The sequence below is a fragment of the Heloderma suspectum genome, chromosome 2 (genome assembly GCF_057233095.1).
Source record: "Heloderma suspectum isolate Gila_16-S chromosome 2, 16-S_ref, whole genome shotgun sequence".
Classification (NCBI taxonomy): domain Eukaryota; kingdom Metazoa; phylum Chordata; class Lepidosauria; order Squamata; family Helodermatidae; genus Heloderma; species Heloderma suspectum.
Window position 1 is genome coordinate 185842832 of NC_139459.1, and position 20306 is coordinate 185863137.

At 40.7% G+C, this 20306-nt stretch overlaps 2 protein-coding genes across 3 annotated transcripts; both read right to left on the reverse strand.

Annotated features, from left to right (window-relative positions):
* Positions 1-266: 266 nt before the first annotated feature.
* HOXC5 (homeobox C5) lies at positions 267-1717 on the reverse strand. The gene is made up of 2 exons (XM_084832294.1): positions 1203-1717; positions 267-481 (listed from the first exon to the last, which is right to left on the reverse strand). The coding sequence occupies exons 1-2, from the start codon at positions 1696-1698 to the stop codon at positions 267-269; spliced, it is 711 nt and encodes a 236-aa protein (XP_084688420.1). The 5' UTR covers positions 1699-1717.
* Positions 1718-5246: 3529 nt separating this feature from the next.
* Positions 5247-6827, reverse strand: HOXC6 (homeobox C6). 2 transcript variants are annotated; one of them, XM_084832293.1, is made up of 2 exons: positions 6428-6827; positions 5247-5557 (listed from the first exon to the last, which is right to left on the reverse strand). In XM_084832293.1, exons 1-2 carry the CDS (start codon positions 6825-6827, stop codon positions 5247-5249), a joined length of 711 nt encoding a protein of 236 aa, XP_084688419.1. The 2 variants fall into 2 exon arrangements, with proteins under 2 accessions (XP_084688419.1, XP_084688418.1); XM_084832292.1 differs by having other exon boundaries at positions 5247-5581.
* Between the last annotated feature and the right edge of the window lie 13479 nt (positions 6828-20306).

The window sequence follows — 20306 nt, forward strand, 5'->3', positions numbered from 1 at the left end:
AAACTCCAGAGAGCTTTGCACTGAATTCTACTTGAAGCTAAAGACGAGGGTCTGTTTGCATACTAATAAGAGAACGCCTTTGTCTGATAGATTTGCAAGAGTATGTAGTCCAGTCCAGTCTGCAACACCCCCCCCCGCCCCCCGCCCTTTCCCTTTCCCCACCTCCCAAAGAAAAGTTTTTTTTTCCCCCTCTCAAGGTAGGTTACAACAGCAGCTCTGGTCAAGACGAGCTGACTTCTCCACCACAGCACAACCCAGACTTCTACCTAGAGAGACTCTTTGCTTTTCAATTTGGAATCTTTCTTCCATTTCATCCTCCGGTTTTGAAACCATATTTTGATTTGCCTCTCATTCAAACACAGGTTGTTGGCGATCTCTATGCGCCTCCGGCGAGTGAGATATCTGTTAAAATGAAATTCTTTTTCTAGTTCCAGAGTTTGGTAACGAGTGTAGCTGGTTCTGGAACGTTTGCCATCTGCTTCTGGAAAATAAAAGACACCGAATAAAAAGTCTAATAATAATAATAATAATAATAATAATAATAAATGAATTTAAGAGAAGGGGAAAACAAAATGTAGGAAAGAGAGTGAGAGAAAGAGAGGGGTTGGTGTGTGTTTTTTTTTGGAGGGGGGAATGGGGCAATTCTACCCCGGGCTACATTTTTATATTTCATGGTAAATCGAGGTGTGAGATTTCCAACACTTTGTCATTAAAGTTTTGAGTTCAAGCTAACGTTAGTCACTAAGAAAGTGATTTCCACTTAAACCATGAGGAAGTGTATATAAAAAGGGAAATTATATCCAGTCGTCCATTTCCTAGATTAGGAAGGAGGCAAAGCCATGGCTTAGGGAATGATGTGGAAAGGTTTGCAAAAACCATCAGCCCCTCTCCTTCCTATTAAAGAATGTGCGCGTTTTCAAGTTATTTCTCCCCCTTAAAATCTCCCCTTCTCCCCTACTGCGCCCCCCCCCCCAAATGGAATATTGCCTTTATACCCGTTTTGTTTCTATGATCCAATTATGCCGTCATAAATTTGGGCGTATATAGCCTCTAAGCCTTTTAGTGGACAGTTTTACGAGCAATTGATGCCTTAGTCGTAAAATTTACGACCCCAGATTTTTTCCCCCCCTTATTATTTGCCCCGTATGGCCTATAAAACCAAGGCAAATCCTGTGAAACAAAATCGAGAAGCGAAAGTTTACCGTGGCTCATGTGTAGTTTGGTCATCCACGGATATATTTGTGGTGGCTGTTGATGTTGCTGCTGCTGGCGCTGGTGCTGCTGCATTGACTGCCCGCTTTGCTGGGCTGTTTGCACCGGCTCACTCTTGATTTCCCCACTGCTCTTAGATCTATCTTCCAGCGGCGTGTTGTTGCTGTTGTTACCACCAGCTTTCTGACTGTAAATTCCTGGGTTTAGAGGAGTCGGGTCGTCTCTGCCTAAAGTGTGCCCTGAAGATCCCATGACTGTACAGGAAGGTCGGTCGGGGTTAGATCTGGGGGTTGAAGACATGTCCACACCGTTCAGAGAGTTGGAAGCCCCAGAAGAAGGGAATGTAATGCTCAGATCCAGCCCACTGTAGCAATACCTGGATGGCTGAACCTCAGACACAGATCCATAATTCCCATAACTTTGCATGGAATAGGCAGGAACATTTTGATTTTGCTTATAGAAGGAATTGGCTACGTAGGAACTCATGTCAAGAATTATATTTCTCCCCCCCCCAGTCGCTCTCTCCCTCTCTCTCTCTCCCTCTCTCTCACACCCCTTTGATTAGGCTTGATTTGTGGCCCTTTTGAAGTTCAGGGTTTTTTGTTCTCTAAAGTGCAGAATTTATAGGTGGAGATTCTTCTTTTCTTTATTCTATGTGCGCTGCCCAAATATGGGGTGTTTAAATAGAATCACGTGACGGTGTTGGCCAGTCATAAATTTGGCTTGATGACCCCAGGAGGTTATTGATGGAAGCCCATGAAACGTATGTGATATGTTGGCATAACGAAACCCAAAAAAAAAAGAAAAAAAAAAAGGGCCCCACACTCAAAACACCGAGACAATGAGACTGTAGCGTCACCTGGTGCTGGGTCTGGGGTATGACGTCTCATAAAATACTACCCCTCCGCTAACGCTCGAGGCTTATGAATGTGAAACAACGCGCACAAACGCCCCTAAGCCGTCGCCGGGATGGAAGACAAGAGCTAATTTCCCCCCCAAGGCAATTCATAGGAAATTTTCTGCCTTTGATGTGGGGTGATGTAAAGTATGGCTTTCCTATCCGTGTAATAATACTTCCTTTCGTATAACTCGGATATTCCACGAGGCGATACAGTTGAAGTATGGTGATGCCTTTACATGTGTATACATGTGTGCAGATCAGCTCCACATGAGCCTGTTGGGTGGATTTAGTGTAAGACACATATCGTCAATGAATGGATACGGAAGCATCACATCTGCACTGAATTCAAGCAGGGTGACAAAGTGAAGGATTCGAATTCTCTAGGGTTAGTTATCCTTAGTATAGCAGAGAATCCGATACGTTGCAGGCAATAAACTCCGTGTGTTCTATATGTATCCTCAGATCAGGAATTTTATGTACATGCATCCATCTACTGCTCTGTTGATATGGATGCATGCATTAAGTCGCATGGAACTGCTTTTATGCTCAGACATCCGCAGCAGATGGAAACCTACGCTATAGCAATCTTCTGTTCTTTGTATACGTGTCTGTATATTTCGAGTGCAGTATCTTTCAGAGATGATAATCAGTGTGTGTATATGTGTGTGTGTCCACAGAAGGCTGTGAATCAACTCGGCCTTCCCATAAATCATCTATGTATCCTGGGTGAATGTATAAATATTCACCTTGTTTTTCGTTGTATGTATGTATGTATGTATGTGGACACGTGAGAAGCCTCTTTAAAAGGGTTGGGGAGTATGTGTCACCATGTAGGTAAAGGTATGTGCCAATGCTTCCCTTGTTCATTGCAATTTACTGCTTGCAAACACGAGGTTAGATCTGCAGGGCTTTCTTGAGAAATAAATCCAGTTTTTCCTGCGTGTTTAGGGAAACTGTTGGGAAGAGGATGTTCTTTCTCCTTTACTCCGCACTTAAAAAACATCAACAGCACTGGGCGACCTGTGGAATTTATAAATACCTTATTTCCCCTCCTACCAACTCAACTGATGTAGCCTTCCTATCCCGGTTTGGTGGGTTAAAACCCCCTAATTTTAATTCAATGGACATTTTTAAAAGTCCTTCTAGCATATTTTGCTCGTATTAAACATTTATTTTAAAGTATCACTCGCTCAGGGGAGAGGGGCATTTAGAAATATCGCATCAGACATCTTTAAAAAGTCGTCATATAGATTCCTTTCCTCCATATTATATATATTTGCATTTAAAATGTAGATGATCTCTGTACGAAATGTCCTAGGTTTGGGGGACATACAGAAATAGAGATAATCCACAGCCCTTCCAATGGGCATGGGCAAGCCGGGATATGAAATTAGTTAAGTCTGGGCTTCCAGTATTACGACTGGCCTTTTGTTTTGTTCAACTGAAACCTGATGGTTTAATACAAAACGTTAAAGGGGAAGCTAAGACTCTCGAGCAAATGTATGCATCCATACACCAGGATTTAGCTCCCAGACGTCTGTATTTGGCTTAGAGATGCCTCTGAGCTAAACATAAAGCCATTTCTGAGCCTAAGCTGCAATGTAACATTGATGTGCGCATTACAGACCAGGGAATTGTTGTCAATTGCGCTTTGTAAGGCTCTACCCCCAAAATTATTTCCCACCACCACCCCGTTTGTTACCTCGGTAGCTTCAGTTTTAAATTATTATTATTATTATTATTATTATTATTATTATTATAAATGTTCTTAAACAATTATTTGACCTCAGAAATCATGAAATAAAAATCTTCTGATTGAGCTTTTAACACATGAAGATATGGAAACAGGGATTTCATGTAAAGGAGATGTAGGAAAGGGGGGACTTTTATATGTGTGTGTGTGTGTGTGTGTTCGTGTTCGTGTTCTAGTGATCTATATGGTCTAGTGGAAAGAAAATTTCGAAAACGATCCTAAACATACCTAACTGGAAGTAAATTATTATTTTCTCCTACCACCCTGTTTACTTCTGAGTAAAGGTAGTTGGAGTTATACTGAGAGGCGGTTAAGAATAGAAAAGCAACATTCACAGAATCCGTGAAGTCTTGTGCAAAACTCATCCACTTGAAGTCGTCCCCATTGAATTTCAGAAACCATTCAGTAAATTTTAAAAATAATATCCAGTTTTTATTAAATACTCAACCATAGTCCTCTGGACGTGACCTTTATACATGATGTTAGAGAGTGTAACACAAGATTTATTTATTTTTAATCCCCTACTTGCTATAGAATTCCATTCACTTTATACTGTTTGAACATTACAGTGCTAAACATAAATATAAATACAGAGACCACAAATACAGCTAAAAATATTCACACAGGACCTGTCACAGTTTGTAGTATGCATAATGACCCCAGGTAGTATTTAAATACAATTAGTTTACTCTGGAAAATGCTATATTTAGGTAGACATAGCTTGGAGGTGTGGGAGGGGGGATGGAGGGAAAATATTTTCACATGGCAATATTCAATGGGTAGGCAATTCAATGGTCTTTTTTTGTCATCACCACCACCATCACCATCACCATCATTTTGGAAAGGAAACTGCATAGAGTTCATTTGGACATGGTTGATCCCAACCCAACCCAAAGCAGCCCCTACAGGGTGCTCTGCCTTTTGCAAGCAAGATTCTTTCTAGGGAGAAGGAATGGTGTGGGTGAGGAGGGCGGCGGCGGGGGGGGGGGTTGTTGTTGTTATTGTTGTTGCATTAAATACAGTCTTTATGCAAAGGTGGATAACTGGGCTCGGATGCAAAGAGAAAGGGTGGGTGGGTGGGGCTGGAGGTGAGGAGGTGGTGAGCTCCTTAGGGTGAAAGCAAAGACGATTTGGGACCTAGTTTTGAAACTGGGTGCATCAGTGCTGGAGACTGGGAGATGGGGGAGGGGAGGTCTTCCGCGTCCACCTCTCTCTCTCTCTCTCTCCCTCGCTCTCTCTCTCCTCTTAAATGTAACCAAATGTACAGATTGTGCCAGTGGTAATAGAGAATGGAAAGGAGGGCGAGGAGAAATGTCGGGGGGGGGGGAAAGGGGGATCGTGTGTTTTTTTGGGGGGGAGAGCTGGCTGAGCCGTCAGTGTTCATTCCTTTGGTTTTTCCTCCTCTGTTTCTTCTCTTTTCTCCTCCTTTGCACCCAAGCTATCCGCAGCTGCTCCAGCGCCACCTCCTCCAGACAGGGTGGAACTCAAATTGCTTTCTTTTTTCCATTTCATCCTCCTGTTTTGGAACCAGATCTTGATCTGGCGTTCAGTTAGGCAAAGAGCATTGGCTATTTCAATCCTCCTCCGTCGTGTCAAGTAGCGATTGAAATGGAACTCCTTCTCCAGCTCCAGGGTCTGATAACGGGAGTAGATCTGACGCCCCCTCCTCCGATCTGCTCCATAGCCGACCCCTATGGATTCGGAAACCAAACAAACTAAAAACGATCAGCTACAGATTTGTTCTCCCCCAAACAATAAGCAAATAAATACATGAACAAACACAAAATGAAGTCCATCAACCAGGACTCCCTCCACCCCAGCCCCCATGCTCTGTCTTTATTGTCACCCTACACACACACTCACAATTTAATTCTGTTCCTTACTCTCGCTACCCATTAAAATCCTGCAGCACACATGGAGGGAGGATAAGAAGGAGTGGGGGTGGGGGTGTCTAATTGAAAGCATGTTCCTATCTTATTTGAAAAGATTCAAAACATGTTGTTTTAATTATTTCTGCAACCTTAAAAAAATCCAATTAGATCTTACTCGAATGCTGCTTTGATTACTAGGAATAGACACCCTTTCCATACATTATGAAGTGAAGCTACTTCATAAATCCCCATCTCCAAACCTGTTATTGGACAAGAGACTTTGCATTTCCCTCTTCATAAAAATGCTCTTTCTCACCTCTCAGGGAATCTTCAGTTTAAAAAATAAAATCAAAATTACCCCAGCTCTATTTTCTATACCTCACTGCCATCACCACCCTATCCAAAAAAAGAAAAGGAAAAAAAAGAGCGCGGGGGGGGGGGGGAATCAGAGCTGATTGCACTTTATTATAGATATTTTACACTCTCAAAGTCTTTTAATTAGAAAGAGCATAACAAGCCATATTTGCTTGCAACAACTTAACAAATAAAAGGCCTGTAGCGGCAACTGTGAGGAAGCTATATTATTGTTTTTATGGGGCCATAAAAAGTAGCTGAGCCTGTTCTGCCAGGGAGACGGTCGTAAAGATGGTTCAGTTTATTTAATTTATCTCTGCAAGCTGTAAAACTTACCACTGTGGGAGTTCATGCGCTGCATCCACGGGTATATTTGAATGCTAGTTTTCTGTTCCTGGGATGTGCTCCTGTTTTGGTCACTTGTAAAATCCTGTGCAATGGAAGTTTGTGTATTATGTCCCATAGAATTTTGCCTGCAGCTAGAGAGCATGTCTTTTTCTTGATAAAAGGCATTAGATCCGTAATCATATGGTCCCCGACTGGAGCTAAACACAACATTATCTTGCGGTGAATAAAAAGGAGATGAATAGATCCTGTTTTGAGCAACCGCTGCTCCATAAGTTGAAAAATGCCTTACAGGGTCATAGGCAGTGGAATTCAGAGCCACGTTGGGCAGTACCTCTTGACCACTGGTGAGGTGGCAAGATAGCGACGGGTTTGTGAAATAGGAATTCATATCTTCCCCCCTATACCTGGCTTGTATGATTTCTTTAATATTTATTTCTGTCTCCAGTTTGTAGTCTGAACTAGATTGTTATAGGGACGGCTCCACTCCAGGACAGACAAAATGACAAAGTCAGCTGACCCGCTGTGAGCCAATAGGAAGCTAGATGTCAAGACACGGAAAAATTGCTTTTGCTTGTGTTGATTCCCCAGTTGAAACTAAGTATGCATTGAAAGTAAGTCTCGAAATTCTAAATATAAGATGGTTTAGAAGAAGAGGGGAAAAATAGTAAGTATGGTTCGGGGGAGGGGTGGGAGAGGGATGAAGGGGGAGGGGTACAGAAAGAAAGAAAAAAAGAAAGAAGGAAAGAAAGAAAGAAAGAAAGAAAGAAAGACTTAATAAAAAGAAAGTCACAGTCCAAATAGAGATTTAGTTTAAAGAAAAATGAAAAAGAAAAGAAAAAGAACCTAAGGATGGAGAACAGGAATCAGGATATGTATCCTTTTGAAAATGCTTGCTTAATAATATCTAACAACCAAATAGCTCAGAAATTATAGTCGTAAATCTCAAGTGTGCATAAAATATTAAGCCATAAATTCTCTTTCCCTCTACTAATTTACTGTTGGTCAATAAATGTGGAATCAAGTGCTTGTGTTCTTTATAAGACAATCTTGAAAGCAAGGACGGGAAACAAGGTGACAGCTGGACAGATACTGTATCTTTTAGAGCATTCCTATACTTTGGAATTTGAAGAACTTTGTGGGATCTTTATTTTTTTTGTAGGCCCTACAAAATTCAAAGTCCACCTTAAATCTCTTCTTTTGGCATAGCTGAACGTTTCTCTTTTGAATATTGCTTTGTAATTTTTCATGGCATGAGGGTACTGTTTACATGTGCAACATCAACAACCCCCATAGCATTACCTTTTCATTTGGAATGGTGTTTGTTAGAAAGAACAGCTCATGTTTACGTTTGCAAAAGAAAAAAAAAGGTGGGGGGGGGGGAGGAAAAATTTATGGCTCCTGATATCTGTAGCTGATTAGAAAACTTCCCCTTGAAATATTTAGTTAGATTAGAGAGTGGATTATATTCTACTCCTCTGGTGGATTTGCACCGACACACTAATTGAAATGAAGACAGCTAATCTAATTTTAATTTCAATCCAGTGCCATAAATTGTTCCTTAAATGTAAAATATACCTGCTGATCTGTAAATATAGCAAGGTTCCTTCATCATTCCATTGGCTTGCTATTTAAAAATTCAATTAGGGATAGAAAACCTTGGCCTTATTTCCATGTACATGTGAGGGGGGCTTTTGTTTGGTTATTTTCAAGGTAGAAAGAGAGAATGTGTGTGGAATGATCCATAAAATGAAATCAGACCAATATCTGGAGAGCTTAGAATATTTCTCATGATGTTTGCTCCTAACCTAACAAAATCCCTCTTTTGGAAGAAGTATCTCTAAAACGTTGGGGTTGAGAAAGAAGGGGAGCACATTTCTCTCCCCCCCCCAACAGGAACCCGGATGCCAAAGGATTTTATGATCTTTTTCCTCTGTGCAACAAAGCAAAGTAATCAATGGTAGTAATAAAACCATAAACGAGACTACAACTGACAAAAAGAGGGCTGAAGTATTCGACTTGTATAACATTAAGTGTTCCTTGAGTGTCAATATGAAAAAATAAGTTTCCTGTTTTTAATAAACAAACAAACAAACGAGGGAACATAAAAAGATAGCAAGAGGCTATGTAGGTTGTTGGGAAGCTTCTGACATGAGTCCCTCCCTATTCAATGCACATGCCTTTTCTATTCTGCAATAGTTGTCACCTAAACTTGTAACACATTTAAGGCATAGTGCAGGTAAACATAGATAATAACATGTAGATTTTGAAAATAACCTTTGCTTTGCTTTCTTCCATTTCCCAGGTCTTTAACACATTTATACACAGGGAATCTATAGACACACAGACATATACAGTCACTGGGAGAATAGGTGTGTGTGGCAAGGGGGGGAGCACCAAAACGTTGCCCTTTCCCACACACACCCACACACTTAGAGATGTACATAACAATGAATCTAATGTGCCTGCACATGTAGGAAGATAGGTAGGTCGGCAGATAAGCAGAGATGATAGAATCTCAAATAGAAACCAGTGGTGCTCATTTAAACCCGAATTACTCTGAAAAGTAGTGATATCCATTTCAAGGCTTTAAAAATACATAAATTAAAGGAGGTTTGTTTGTTTTTTAATGCACAATTAACCTGAACTGATTGAAGGGAGAGCTTTCCTCCTCCTCCTCCTCCTCCTCCTCCTCCTTCTTCAATATTCTTTTAATAATGACTTCTCAGACCAGTGTATATGTGTGTTTGTGTTTAGACTGCATAACAATATTTTTAAATAAATAAAAATACTCCAATGTAAATTAGAAATATATTAAAAGTAACAGAACTTCGACACTCCCCCATCCTCTGTCTTTCTTGACTGGTTTGATTCACTGAAGGTAGCCTCTCTGTTACATTTTTAATAATAATCCTAATCTCAGACCCTTAAACATTCTGAGATGACATGATTACAAATGTAAAAGGGGGTTAGGATGCGGAAGGGGGTGGGTTCTATAGGTCTTAAAGAGCTGTTTTGGAGAGACCTGTGTAAGCACCCAATGACTTGGAGTGGAGAAAGTAGAGTGTTTTATTACTTTTCTAAACAGAAGAGAACTCCTAAAAGTCTGGTCGAATTATAGAGAAGAGAAAACAGCTGGCGCAAAGAAACTTAACATAGAACCTTTCTTAACATTTGGTTAGATGGGAAGGAAGACGCTAGTAAATATACATCTAGGCAAGGCTTAGTGTTCTATTAATCACATTCCTCTACATAATATTTTTGGTATAACGGATATCTTACTGGCTTTAGATTATTATTATTTTAATAAAGCATTATTAAGGTTCCTAGAATGCATTTGATCAAAGAAGACAACTCTTCTCTCTTTCTCCCCCTTTCCACCTCTCCTGCAAACATGTACAGGGAAATGTATAGGACTCTTTCTGGTTAAATTGGTCTGCAAACAATTATGTAAACTCATCAGCAGAAGCAAGAACAGATGTTTTATTAAAACTGCTACACAGCAGTGAAAATTGCAGAAGTCCTCGAGTAGTTCTTGAATAGCAGTTGGGTCTTCCCCCCCCCCACTCGCCCCCTGGAGTTAAAGAGCCCACAGAAAGCTGCAATAATATCCCCTCACTCATAAGCTCTTTCTCCTTTTTGTTTTTACCCCAGATTTTACCCCCACACTGATGTTAAAGGAGAAAAATATGTCTCATTAGAATTCTCTCTCTCTCTCTCAGCTGTAATTAGCAAATTGACGAACTGATTTAGAGAAAAGCTTCAAAAATGCACACTCAACACATGTGTTTTTTATCCCCACTAATTCCTGAAAGGAAACAAGAGCTATCATTGAGCTCTCTCTCTCTCTTTCTCTCTCTCTCTTTGTAAGCAAGTTCAGTAAGATGCTGTCAGATTCTGATTTTGCTGTGTGATCTAGAATGCAAATCCACATGCATTTGTTTACTTGTCTGTTTGTTTCAAGAGAGAGTGAGGGTGGATTTTGTTAGATGTCAATGACAGTGTGATCAGCTGGGACTGTTAATGCAACAGCAGCCAAAAAAACCACCCCCAAACCAAAACACAAACCAACAACCCTTCACAAATTCTCACCCAGTCTGTTGCCTAGGTGTAGAAAACTGCTTATTCATAAATGCAGGTTGTGTGTGGTTGGCTTTAAATATGCATCCAAAGTTGCCCCAGGCCAAATGCGTTTGTTTACTGTTCATGTGGTGGATTAGCTTGCACTCTCTTGTGAAAAAGTTTGTTATTAATTGATAGATTAATAAGAACTGCCACCCGCCAGCAAACACCCATGGCTCACACACATTATTTATAATATGTTTGTTGTTGTTCAGTCGTTAAGTTGTGTCCGACTCTCATATCTAATCTATGTATGTAATACTAGTCTCCACTCATTCCGTGTACCTTGAGGCTGAAGAGGCAAATTGTTGTTGCAGCCATGTACGTGTGTATATGTATATGGATCGATATATGTTTATGTTTATGTTTTACATAAAATGCATACACTTCAGAGTAAGACACACTTGATGATTCACTTTTTTTTGCTAAAAAATACTTTATGTATAAATGTATTGAAAAAAGAAGGACGACAGATAATCATATTAATAAATAAGCATAGAATGAGGTCATAAGTTCGTACGCGAGAAACACAGATTTTTAGGCTGTTGTACACATGGCACCTTCGATGCTGGATACCTCACTTCAGCTGATCTCACCTTATATATGTTATCGTGGCCTTTTTAGACTTGACATTTATTACAGGCTGGAGCTTCTTAACTTGTAATTATTTATTTAGAGTATTTGCACTCAAGTTATCCCTGTTCCTACAGGATAACCTTCTTAATCAAATGTTGCCTCTGCCTGTAAATAACTAAAGAATAATATATATTAAAAAAGCTAACCCAGAATATACGGCACATAAATGCCACAAGCCAATTGTGCCTGACCGATAACGGTGGCACTGTTTTGAACCATCCCCTATATTACAGTAATTACATTTTGATTATTTTAACTACTAGCAGACTACTAGCTTCACTCAGGACTTCCCTCCACCCCATTTCTGTCATAACATTGTTTAAACTTTATTCTTGGTGAGGGTTAACTACACAGAATTAATTCTTGTTGACCAAGATATGCAGATAAATAATCAGCAATAATAGTATCCAAGCTTCTTTCTTTTGTTATGTTTTTGCCCTGCATCCTTCTAAAACATTTTATTTTTCCTCCCACTATCAGAGATATTCCGCTTCTGCAGTTGGGCCTGCAAAATCCTTCACTGTAAGGAGAAAGAATCACAACTTTTGGTTTAAAATACACTAATGCAAATCTCTTATGGTTAGGTAAAATCCTGGCTTGTTTATGATGGCATTGCTATGACTCCATAACTAATGGAAAACAGTTTATAGGTTAATTCCCCCCCCCCCGCCCCCAGGAAATTCTGGTTTCTGCCCCACTCCCCCATGAAACACCACATGGGCCAAATTCTATCTCACACACATGCACACTCCACCCAGTGTTATGCTCTAAAAGTGAAAATTTGTAAACTGAAAATTGCACAGTCCAAACACTTGCTGGAAAGGAATCGCAATGGTTTCAAATTGGGGTATTCAAACAGCGGCAGTGGGGTGGGGGGAAGTAGGATTGTGGGGAGGGAAGGCAATAGTCTAAACGTCACACACATTGAGCAGGGGATAAGAATTCTGGGGAATGTCAAAACACAGCTCTAAGAGAGGCAAAACAATGTTGGTGACGGTAGGGGTGGAAAGAGAAAATGCTTTTAAAATAAAGTTGGGAATAAACGTGTTGCCCGTTCTTTGCAAAGGATTCAAGTTCTTTTCTGACGTTCTTTATGTCGCTTCCCCACGCTCTTCCCCAGCCTAAGCCATGCATGCCATGTCTGTTTGTTTGTTTATCTATTTCTCTTTTATTCCAGATCTCTTGGTTATACCTCCTTTCCAACGTCCGAAACTTTCGGGGCTCATAAGGGGAACTGCACGTTGGTCAATCATTTTCAAGTAACAACGTTGCCTTCTGCATTTGCTTCCACTGTAGCTCTGAGTTAAATTTTGGTCCATTAAAGGCGCTTCTTCTAATCAATAACTCTAACTGGGGATTTTGTGAGAGCCAGGGGCGGCGGAGTTTGACAGCTTGTCTACCTGAGTGTATTTAGCAACGTATTATTATTTATTTATTTTCCATGTAATTAAAAATAAAAGACGTCGGGCCCCGATGCTGATGGTGGAGAAGAGAACAATATTATTGGCTGGTTGGGCCTACGGGAGCTTTTTGCTGGCTCTTGTGCACTGTCTATTACGGTCCGGTAGCACTGCAAACTTCACCAAAGAATGTTCAGTTTAAAGAACTTTATGGTTGACTTGGATTACTCGGTTTTATGGCACGGAAATGTTCCGTACAATGGTTCCCCTCCTTCCTTTTGACATTCAAGAGAGTTGCGGTCGTGACGTCACACCGAGTTGTCATGGAGAATAGCTACCGGCTTAAAAATTATAAAGCGTGATATTATAGAGCAACATAAAATATGGATATAAGCAACAACTTATGCCCGTGAACAGATTAAACAAAGAAGAATACGATTTTAATACGTTCAGGAAGAATAATTCAACCATGAGAAATGGTTGTCATTATCTATGAGTTCTTATTTTATTTTATTGTTTGCACATGGGGGTGGGAGAGAGGGAAAAATTAATCTCAGGACGCCAGGAAGAAAAAAGAAGCAGCAGCAGCAGCAAAAGAAACAATAAGTCAGCGCGCAATATTAGTTGCCTTAATGATGTGTGTTTTTAAAAGAGGTGATCACTTAGACAGAATTAAACTATATATTTGGAGAGGCAATCCTTTTTGCACTTTAGGAAACGTAGGCAATTTGCATAGCCTTTAATGGATCCACAATTTCATATTTTAAGATCTGCTTAAATACACCCATTCTTTTTCTAGAAAGGGAGGGAGGAGTGGTGTCCCGGATCTGACGCGCCTTATCTATTTTTATGAATGCCTGAACAGTGGAAGTGATTTAAAACACGGCGTTCTAGCATGAGAGGCGGCGGGGGTGGGGTGTGGAGGCTTTAAACAACAGCCGAACAGGCGACCAAGAAACTTTCAGTGAATAGATACCATCTCAAGCAGCCGACTTCCAAATAGCTTTGAGAGACCAAACTTTTAAAAGTACGAACTGTCCATCCAGAACCTTAATAGGGGGCTGTTTATGGGACAGCAAAAGGAATTGGTAGTAAAAATCCCTGCGATTCCGGCCTTTATGGCAGACCAGACTCCCGCCACCCCCCTTAAGCATTTGAACTCGCCAGTCGTGAAATAAAGTTTTTGGGCCTTACTCTTTGTCCCCCTATCTCTCCCATTACCCAACTCCCATCCTCCGAAAAATTGGGGTGGGGGGGGGAGAGAGAGATCGAGACAGAGAGAGAAGAGGAGATCGAATTGGGAAATTGTTGGCTTGCCAACTTTCAGTCACTTGGTGGCAGTATACAAAACAAGTAAACAAAAAGAAAGCAGCAATTAAAAGAAAAGGACGAAGAGGAACAAGCAAAGTATCACCAGCCATAAGACGGACACTGCGGGCATCAAAAGGTGTGTGCCTGTGTGTGTAACAAACACTCCATTCAGGATGGCTTCAATCCAGGAGAACTTCTAAAACAAGAAGCCAAACAACTGTCGTCCACCCAAACAACCTGATGAAGTTGAGACATTAGGTGAAAAGCGCCATGGCCACCAAGTGAGCTGATTTTCAAGCGAAGGGCGCAGCGGCAGTCTCTGACGGGACTAAACCCCCTGATCCCGACTACATCACGCTAAATCCACTTCAGCAGAAACCAGTGGGACTTGCTGCGTCCAAGTAATGCGTACAGAAGGAGCGAAACAGCCGTAAGCCTCTGGGTTTAGATTCAGATTTAGACCTGGGCGGTCTAAACCTATTAACTGCTAGTACTGTTTTGAGCGAGCGGCTGTGGCTTGCCGCAAAGCTGTTGCCACGCGACAATCAGTCGGTGTGCAAAGTGCCAGAGAAAGACTATTTGAGGGCAATGCAGAATTCTCATTGATACCAGTGGCAGAAATCTAGTGGATTTCCATGGCGTCGGATTACACCCTATGTCTCACTGATTTGTGGGGTCCCCCACTTCTCATTACAAGTTTATTTTATACACGCAGGACATAGGGGGTACACTCACACAGACAAATAACCTCAAATGCTACTGTGTTCATTATCCTAAATAAACTTCAGTGAATCTGATTGATTTTCTATGATTCTATGATTTAATCAACAACCTAACACATGATTTTGCAACACTTGGCTCTCCATATCAATTTCAATGCTCAAAATAGCCACATGTTTTATCTCTTCCTATCCCCCACCCCTACTCCCCAAACTTCACCCCATGGTATACGGACACTCAGGCAGAATATCATAGAAAACACAAACAGGTCTGAGGATATATGAACTTCCACCACCGACACATCTCCCCAGACTGCCTGCCACTCGATTCAAATATGACTATTTCCAGGTGTACCTTTCGATTCAGCTAAGGAATTGGATGTAATGCTGAAATTCTTTAAAGCCCAAATGAAATGGGCTGTAAACGTCCCGCCAAATAACTTCGTTGTGCTCTGTAAGACCACTGCACGTGAGAGATGGAAGGACCGAGGCACTATTGAACTGTGCACACACACCATTCTCGTGTGTGTGTGTGTGTGTGTGTGTGTGTGTATAACCTCTTCCTTCGACTCAGAGATACAGTTCTTTATTCTGCCAATGGTCCCTCCTGCATTGCTTTCTCCTTCAAAATACTAGTTTCTCACCCTTTGCTTCTGTAATTATTCTTTTCAACTTCGGCCTTAACTGGAGTTTTGTTCTTTACCAATGAATCAGGTTATTATTATTATTATTATTATTATTATTATTATTATAAAAATTGACTCCACTCAAAAAATGTATGGCCACGATCCGGGAAAAATAGGACTATTTATTAATATTCCAAATTTGTTTTGAAGGAGGAGTGAATTACCAGCTTAAATAATCTCCCATTGAAACGAATTTTTAATGCTGGAGAGAATGTGTCGAAATATTTATAGCGACATAGGCCAAACACCATGAACTGATACAATGTAAAATGTAGGAACCTAAGTCCCAAACACACACGCACACACACCAGAATTACTCATCACAAAACCACTGAAAAGAGAAGTTAATATTCTCATCACTCCCCCACTTTTTTTTTATTTTTAGAACCAATTCAAAGTTAGGGCTTTCAGTATTGTTGTTGTTTTTCAGTCAGAATGTAGTTCTTCTGAGCAACATCCTCTGTTGGTTCTGTTGCCTTTTTTTTTTTTTTCTTTTTAACTTTGACCCCGATCTAAGAAATTGTGATTATACTCTATTCCCTCAACTCAAAGCTGCTCATGCTCACACCACCGATATCTCATCCCCTCTCTATCTACAGAATGGAATGTAAATCTGTGTATTACATGACTTCAAAGTATATTATTACTATTATTATTGCAGTTGTCATTTTTTAAACTTTGACTCATCTATTTTATCACCAGTAGCCCCTCTGTCCCCTGCCAGCCCCTTTCTTCTCTCTGTTTCTCTCACTGGTTTTGAGTTGAAAAATAGATATATACTATCCTAGTTTGGATGATATTATTATTATTATTATTATTATTATTATTATTGGTAGTAGTAGTCATTCATCATTGGTTTTGTTGTAGTAACGAAATGTCTTATTGATATTGTAATTGTATAACTGTATGGTTCTTTTCACCTGTTTTTATTAAGGCCCTATCTACCTTTTAATAAATATCTAAGATTTATATTTCCATGTCAAATCGGTGTTTTTCAATTTTCACATTTACTACAGTGTTTATGATAACTTTTCAAGCATTAACAGCTATGCCAAGGGCCAAGATAACTATCATTCTATGTATATTGGTCCTGTGTGTTGCCAACCTTCTATTCTTTTTTCTTTCCTGAGCCTGCATGTCAATCATGCTTGGGTCTTCCCACTATAACCCCTAGTCTATGGTGATGTTCTTGATTTTTTTTTTTTTTAAGCCATTCATTTCGTTTAGTCTGTAAAATTCAGATAATATAAATCAGATTCTTATTCCTCCTTTTATATCTCCTCAAATGTTCTGAGTTTAGGAACAACGGTAATATGTCAGTTTGAAGACAAAAGTCAATATATTAAAATGTGTTTTGTATGGGCAACCCTCTGCCCTGAGAGAAAGGTGATTGTTACACAAGGCTGGAACAAAAGACACACAGGGAACATTTTTTTAAAACTCAGATACTTAGTTATACAAGCCTAAGCAAACTGAGAGAGGACCTCATCTGAGAGAGGTTCTCTCAACAAGCCTCATTCCACAGGAGAAAACATAGGAACTCCAGAAATACAGAGAGGAGGAGGAGGAGGAGGAGACAATACACCTCGGCAATCACGTGGTTCAAATAATCATTGTTTGTTCATTAAAAAATATAGTTTACCACGATACTATCTACAGCACAGCAATGGCACCAACGGCACCATATCAGTATTCACCAAAGCCAATGGAGGGACCGTGCATATCACTCCACACCTAAGCCCCATGCCTTGAAAGTAAGCCACTTGGGATTCTTTGACACTCCTAAAACGAAACGAATTTATAAAGGGGGAAAGCCATTCCCATTGACTGGAGTGGCGATTCCTCACTTTTAATGATGCCTAGGGTGCAAACCAAGCTAATTTACCCCCAGGTAGATGTCCAGCCCACATTGTCGAACAAGTGTATTCCAAATGGACCGTACGTCATATCTCAGAAACAAAACCAGGCACATACTTATCTATCATGTACGTTTCTATCCATCCAGCTGTCTATGAATATATATCCATACCACTTACCACTTGCTGTGTTTTTGCTTCTTTTATTTACAGCACCTAAAAGGTTTGTTGATGGCTGCTGCTGCTGCTTCCCCTAAGAATAAGATGACTGGCACAGTCGGATGCATTTGATCAGATTTCTCTTAACGCCAACCCACAGGAAAAGGACAGCTACTTTTGCCACTTTAATAAACAATAGTCATTCATTGCAATGCACGCAGCGATCCAGCTAGAAGTCATTTTTCAAGAAAGAGCCCCGCGCAGTGGCAAATTTAATTGTGGTGAGGCCTTTATAAACCTTGATGGAGAATGTGTTAAATATTTCATTAAGGAATCCGGCTGAAGGACCTGAAGATGAGAGACAAACAGGGTGCCATTCCAAAGATTCGCATTTCCACATACTGTATCAATATTGGCAAGGGGAAGCCATTTATACAGGAAGGGATCTCGGGCTTTGTTCCCCTCCCCCACCCTTTTGTTATAAGCCTGATCGTGTCCGTGTTTGTTTGTTATTATTTTGTTTCGATTAGCTTGTAATTAGGATATAGCCCACACCCACATTATCTGAGGAAAATCCGGAGGGATAGGTATCAGTTATCACCAAAATGTGGGCATAATATTTTCTACCTCTCTCGTTTGAACTGTGGGTGCCTTTCGATATAGAAATATGTTGGGTGGGGGGAAGGTTAGAAAGGGAAAGCAAGACAGAGAGAGGGAGGGAGAGAGAGAGAGGGAGGGAGAGAGAGAGAGAGAGAGAGAGAGAGAAGGGAATCTGATATAGTTTTCGAAAACACTGAAAAAGAAACTTCTTAATCAAAGTTACAACTCTACAAAACCAAGAAACCAATACAGTCAGCTGTTTCCACACACAACGCATTGAAAATAGACGAGGCATTGCAAATTGTAAAATGTCAGAATGGACAAACCCAAACAATGGAGGTTAAACTATTTAAACAGGTATCAAACCATATCGAGAGATAAAGAAAGGCAGGATTCATCCTTGCTGTATTGGACAGCACCTTTCCGCCCAAAGGCGTGAGGCTGACACAGCAGCGTTGAAAGAGATACACGTAAAAAATGGGAATGACCCACTTCTAAAAATCGAGTAAAATTCACTTCTCAAAGGATAAACGTCCGGCAAAGACAACTGAAACCATGTGTTGTGAAGGGGAAAGAGTGGAAAGGTAAAGAACCTCCTGATACACAACAAACAGAGCCAACCCATAACTGCTCATTAAAAATGGCACTCCGGCTTGCCTTCTCGCTCACTCTACACCAGGGGGGCTTCTCTCCACGCCGTTTCCTGGATGAAGCAGTACACACTGCGCATGTGCTTAAAGTACCCACTGCACTCCATTGCTCTTATGGAAAGTTGCTACTGTTAGGGTTTTGTTTTTCTTGTTTTTCTTTTTTCTTTTTAAAGAACTTTAAAAAAATTAATTGGATTCAATGACCTTTGCCCAATCTGATGCTCCATTCAGACACTCTGCTTGACTTTAACCAGTGGACTCTACTATCACAAGCTCCCCCCCCCCCCGCGCGCCCGCTTCCTTTCCCGGAGCCCTCCCGCCATACTCCCCACCCTAGTAAACACTGCACCATTGTAAAGGGGAGGCAGACTGCAGCCGGCATCCTCGGTCTCCAGCAAACCAGACCGCAGTGACATCACCAGTCGCAAACCCCCTTTTCCCCCCGAATTAACCACATTTGCGCCGATCCTTCCTGATCATATTCCGTCATAAGCAGGCTACACCCCTCTTTTCGTCTGCTTCGCGAAAACGATGCATCATTATCTTTAACACCCATCGGCATGGATCATTAGTTACACATTTTAGCCAATAAGGGAACACTTACCAGAGTCTCTCTCCCCTTTCTCTCTCTGTCTCTCTCCCTCTCTCTCTCCCTCTCTCTCTTTCTTTTCTGCCTCTTTTCTGTTCCGCTGACGCTGTGTTCAGCTCCACAGAAATATATATATATATATATATATATATATTTAAAAAGAGAGAAACAAAAAGGAAAAAAAGGAAAAAAAGAAAAGAAAAGAAAAGAAACCAAAACGTAAAATAGTCCTTCTCTTTTTGAACATGGCATGGGGGTAAGGGGAGAAGACTGGGCTCGCATATCTTTTTTTTCTAAAAAAAATAAAATAAAAAATTAAAGGTATTTACAACTCCTTGTCCCCCTCGTCATTGCATCCTCCCAAGGAAATGTGTTGCGTTTTGCCCCTAGGGGTGGAGAATGGGAGGAGGAGGGAGGCAACCAGCCGCAGCAGTAAACTCATTACTCCTAAAATGCCCAGAGCAACCAACAATTCCAACCCCAAGGAAAAAAAAAGGAAAGGGAAAAAGAGAAGAGACAATTCGAGGTTCCTCCCACGCACCCGCCCCGCAAAAAAATACTAATAATAATTAAAGGGAAAAAAATACAGATACCATCGTACCCCCGTTTCACTGGCACAGCTTGGACTGTTAAAGGAAGGACTACTGCGAAAGAGTCATAAGAGAAACCACAATAAAAAGTTCACGTTCATGGATGGAGTCCACATGACTTCCTGTGGCCAATCCAACTTGTGATTCAGTCGTAAACTTTTATTGCTCAGCTGTAAATTTTCTGCAAACAACCAAGAATGCGTTGCATTTTTGTGACGAGTGCAAATGCTCTTCTCTGCCGCCATGTTTATAGAATTCTTCTTTCTATATATCTACATGTGTGTGTGTGTGTGTGTGTGTATGTGTGTGTGTGCGCGCGCGCACACACACACACGCGAGCGTGGAGATTTTATATATATATATATATATATATATATATGCATGCACAGGCGAACACACACACACACACACACTGCTTCTAGAGTATTCCTTTTCTGACCCCCCTTTTTTCGCTCATTAAAAGACATTAATACCGGATAGATTTGGAAAAATCTGACAGGGGAGGAAGAGGGACTGCTTTCGTTTTTAAGCCTATTTATTCATTCCTTACAA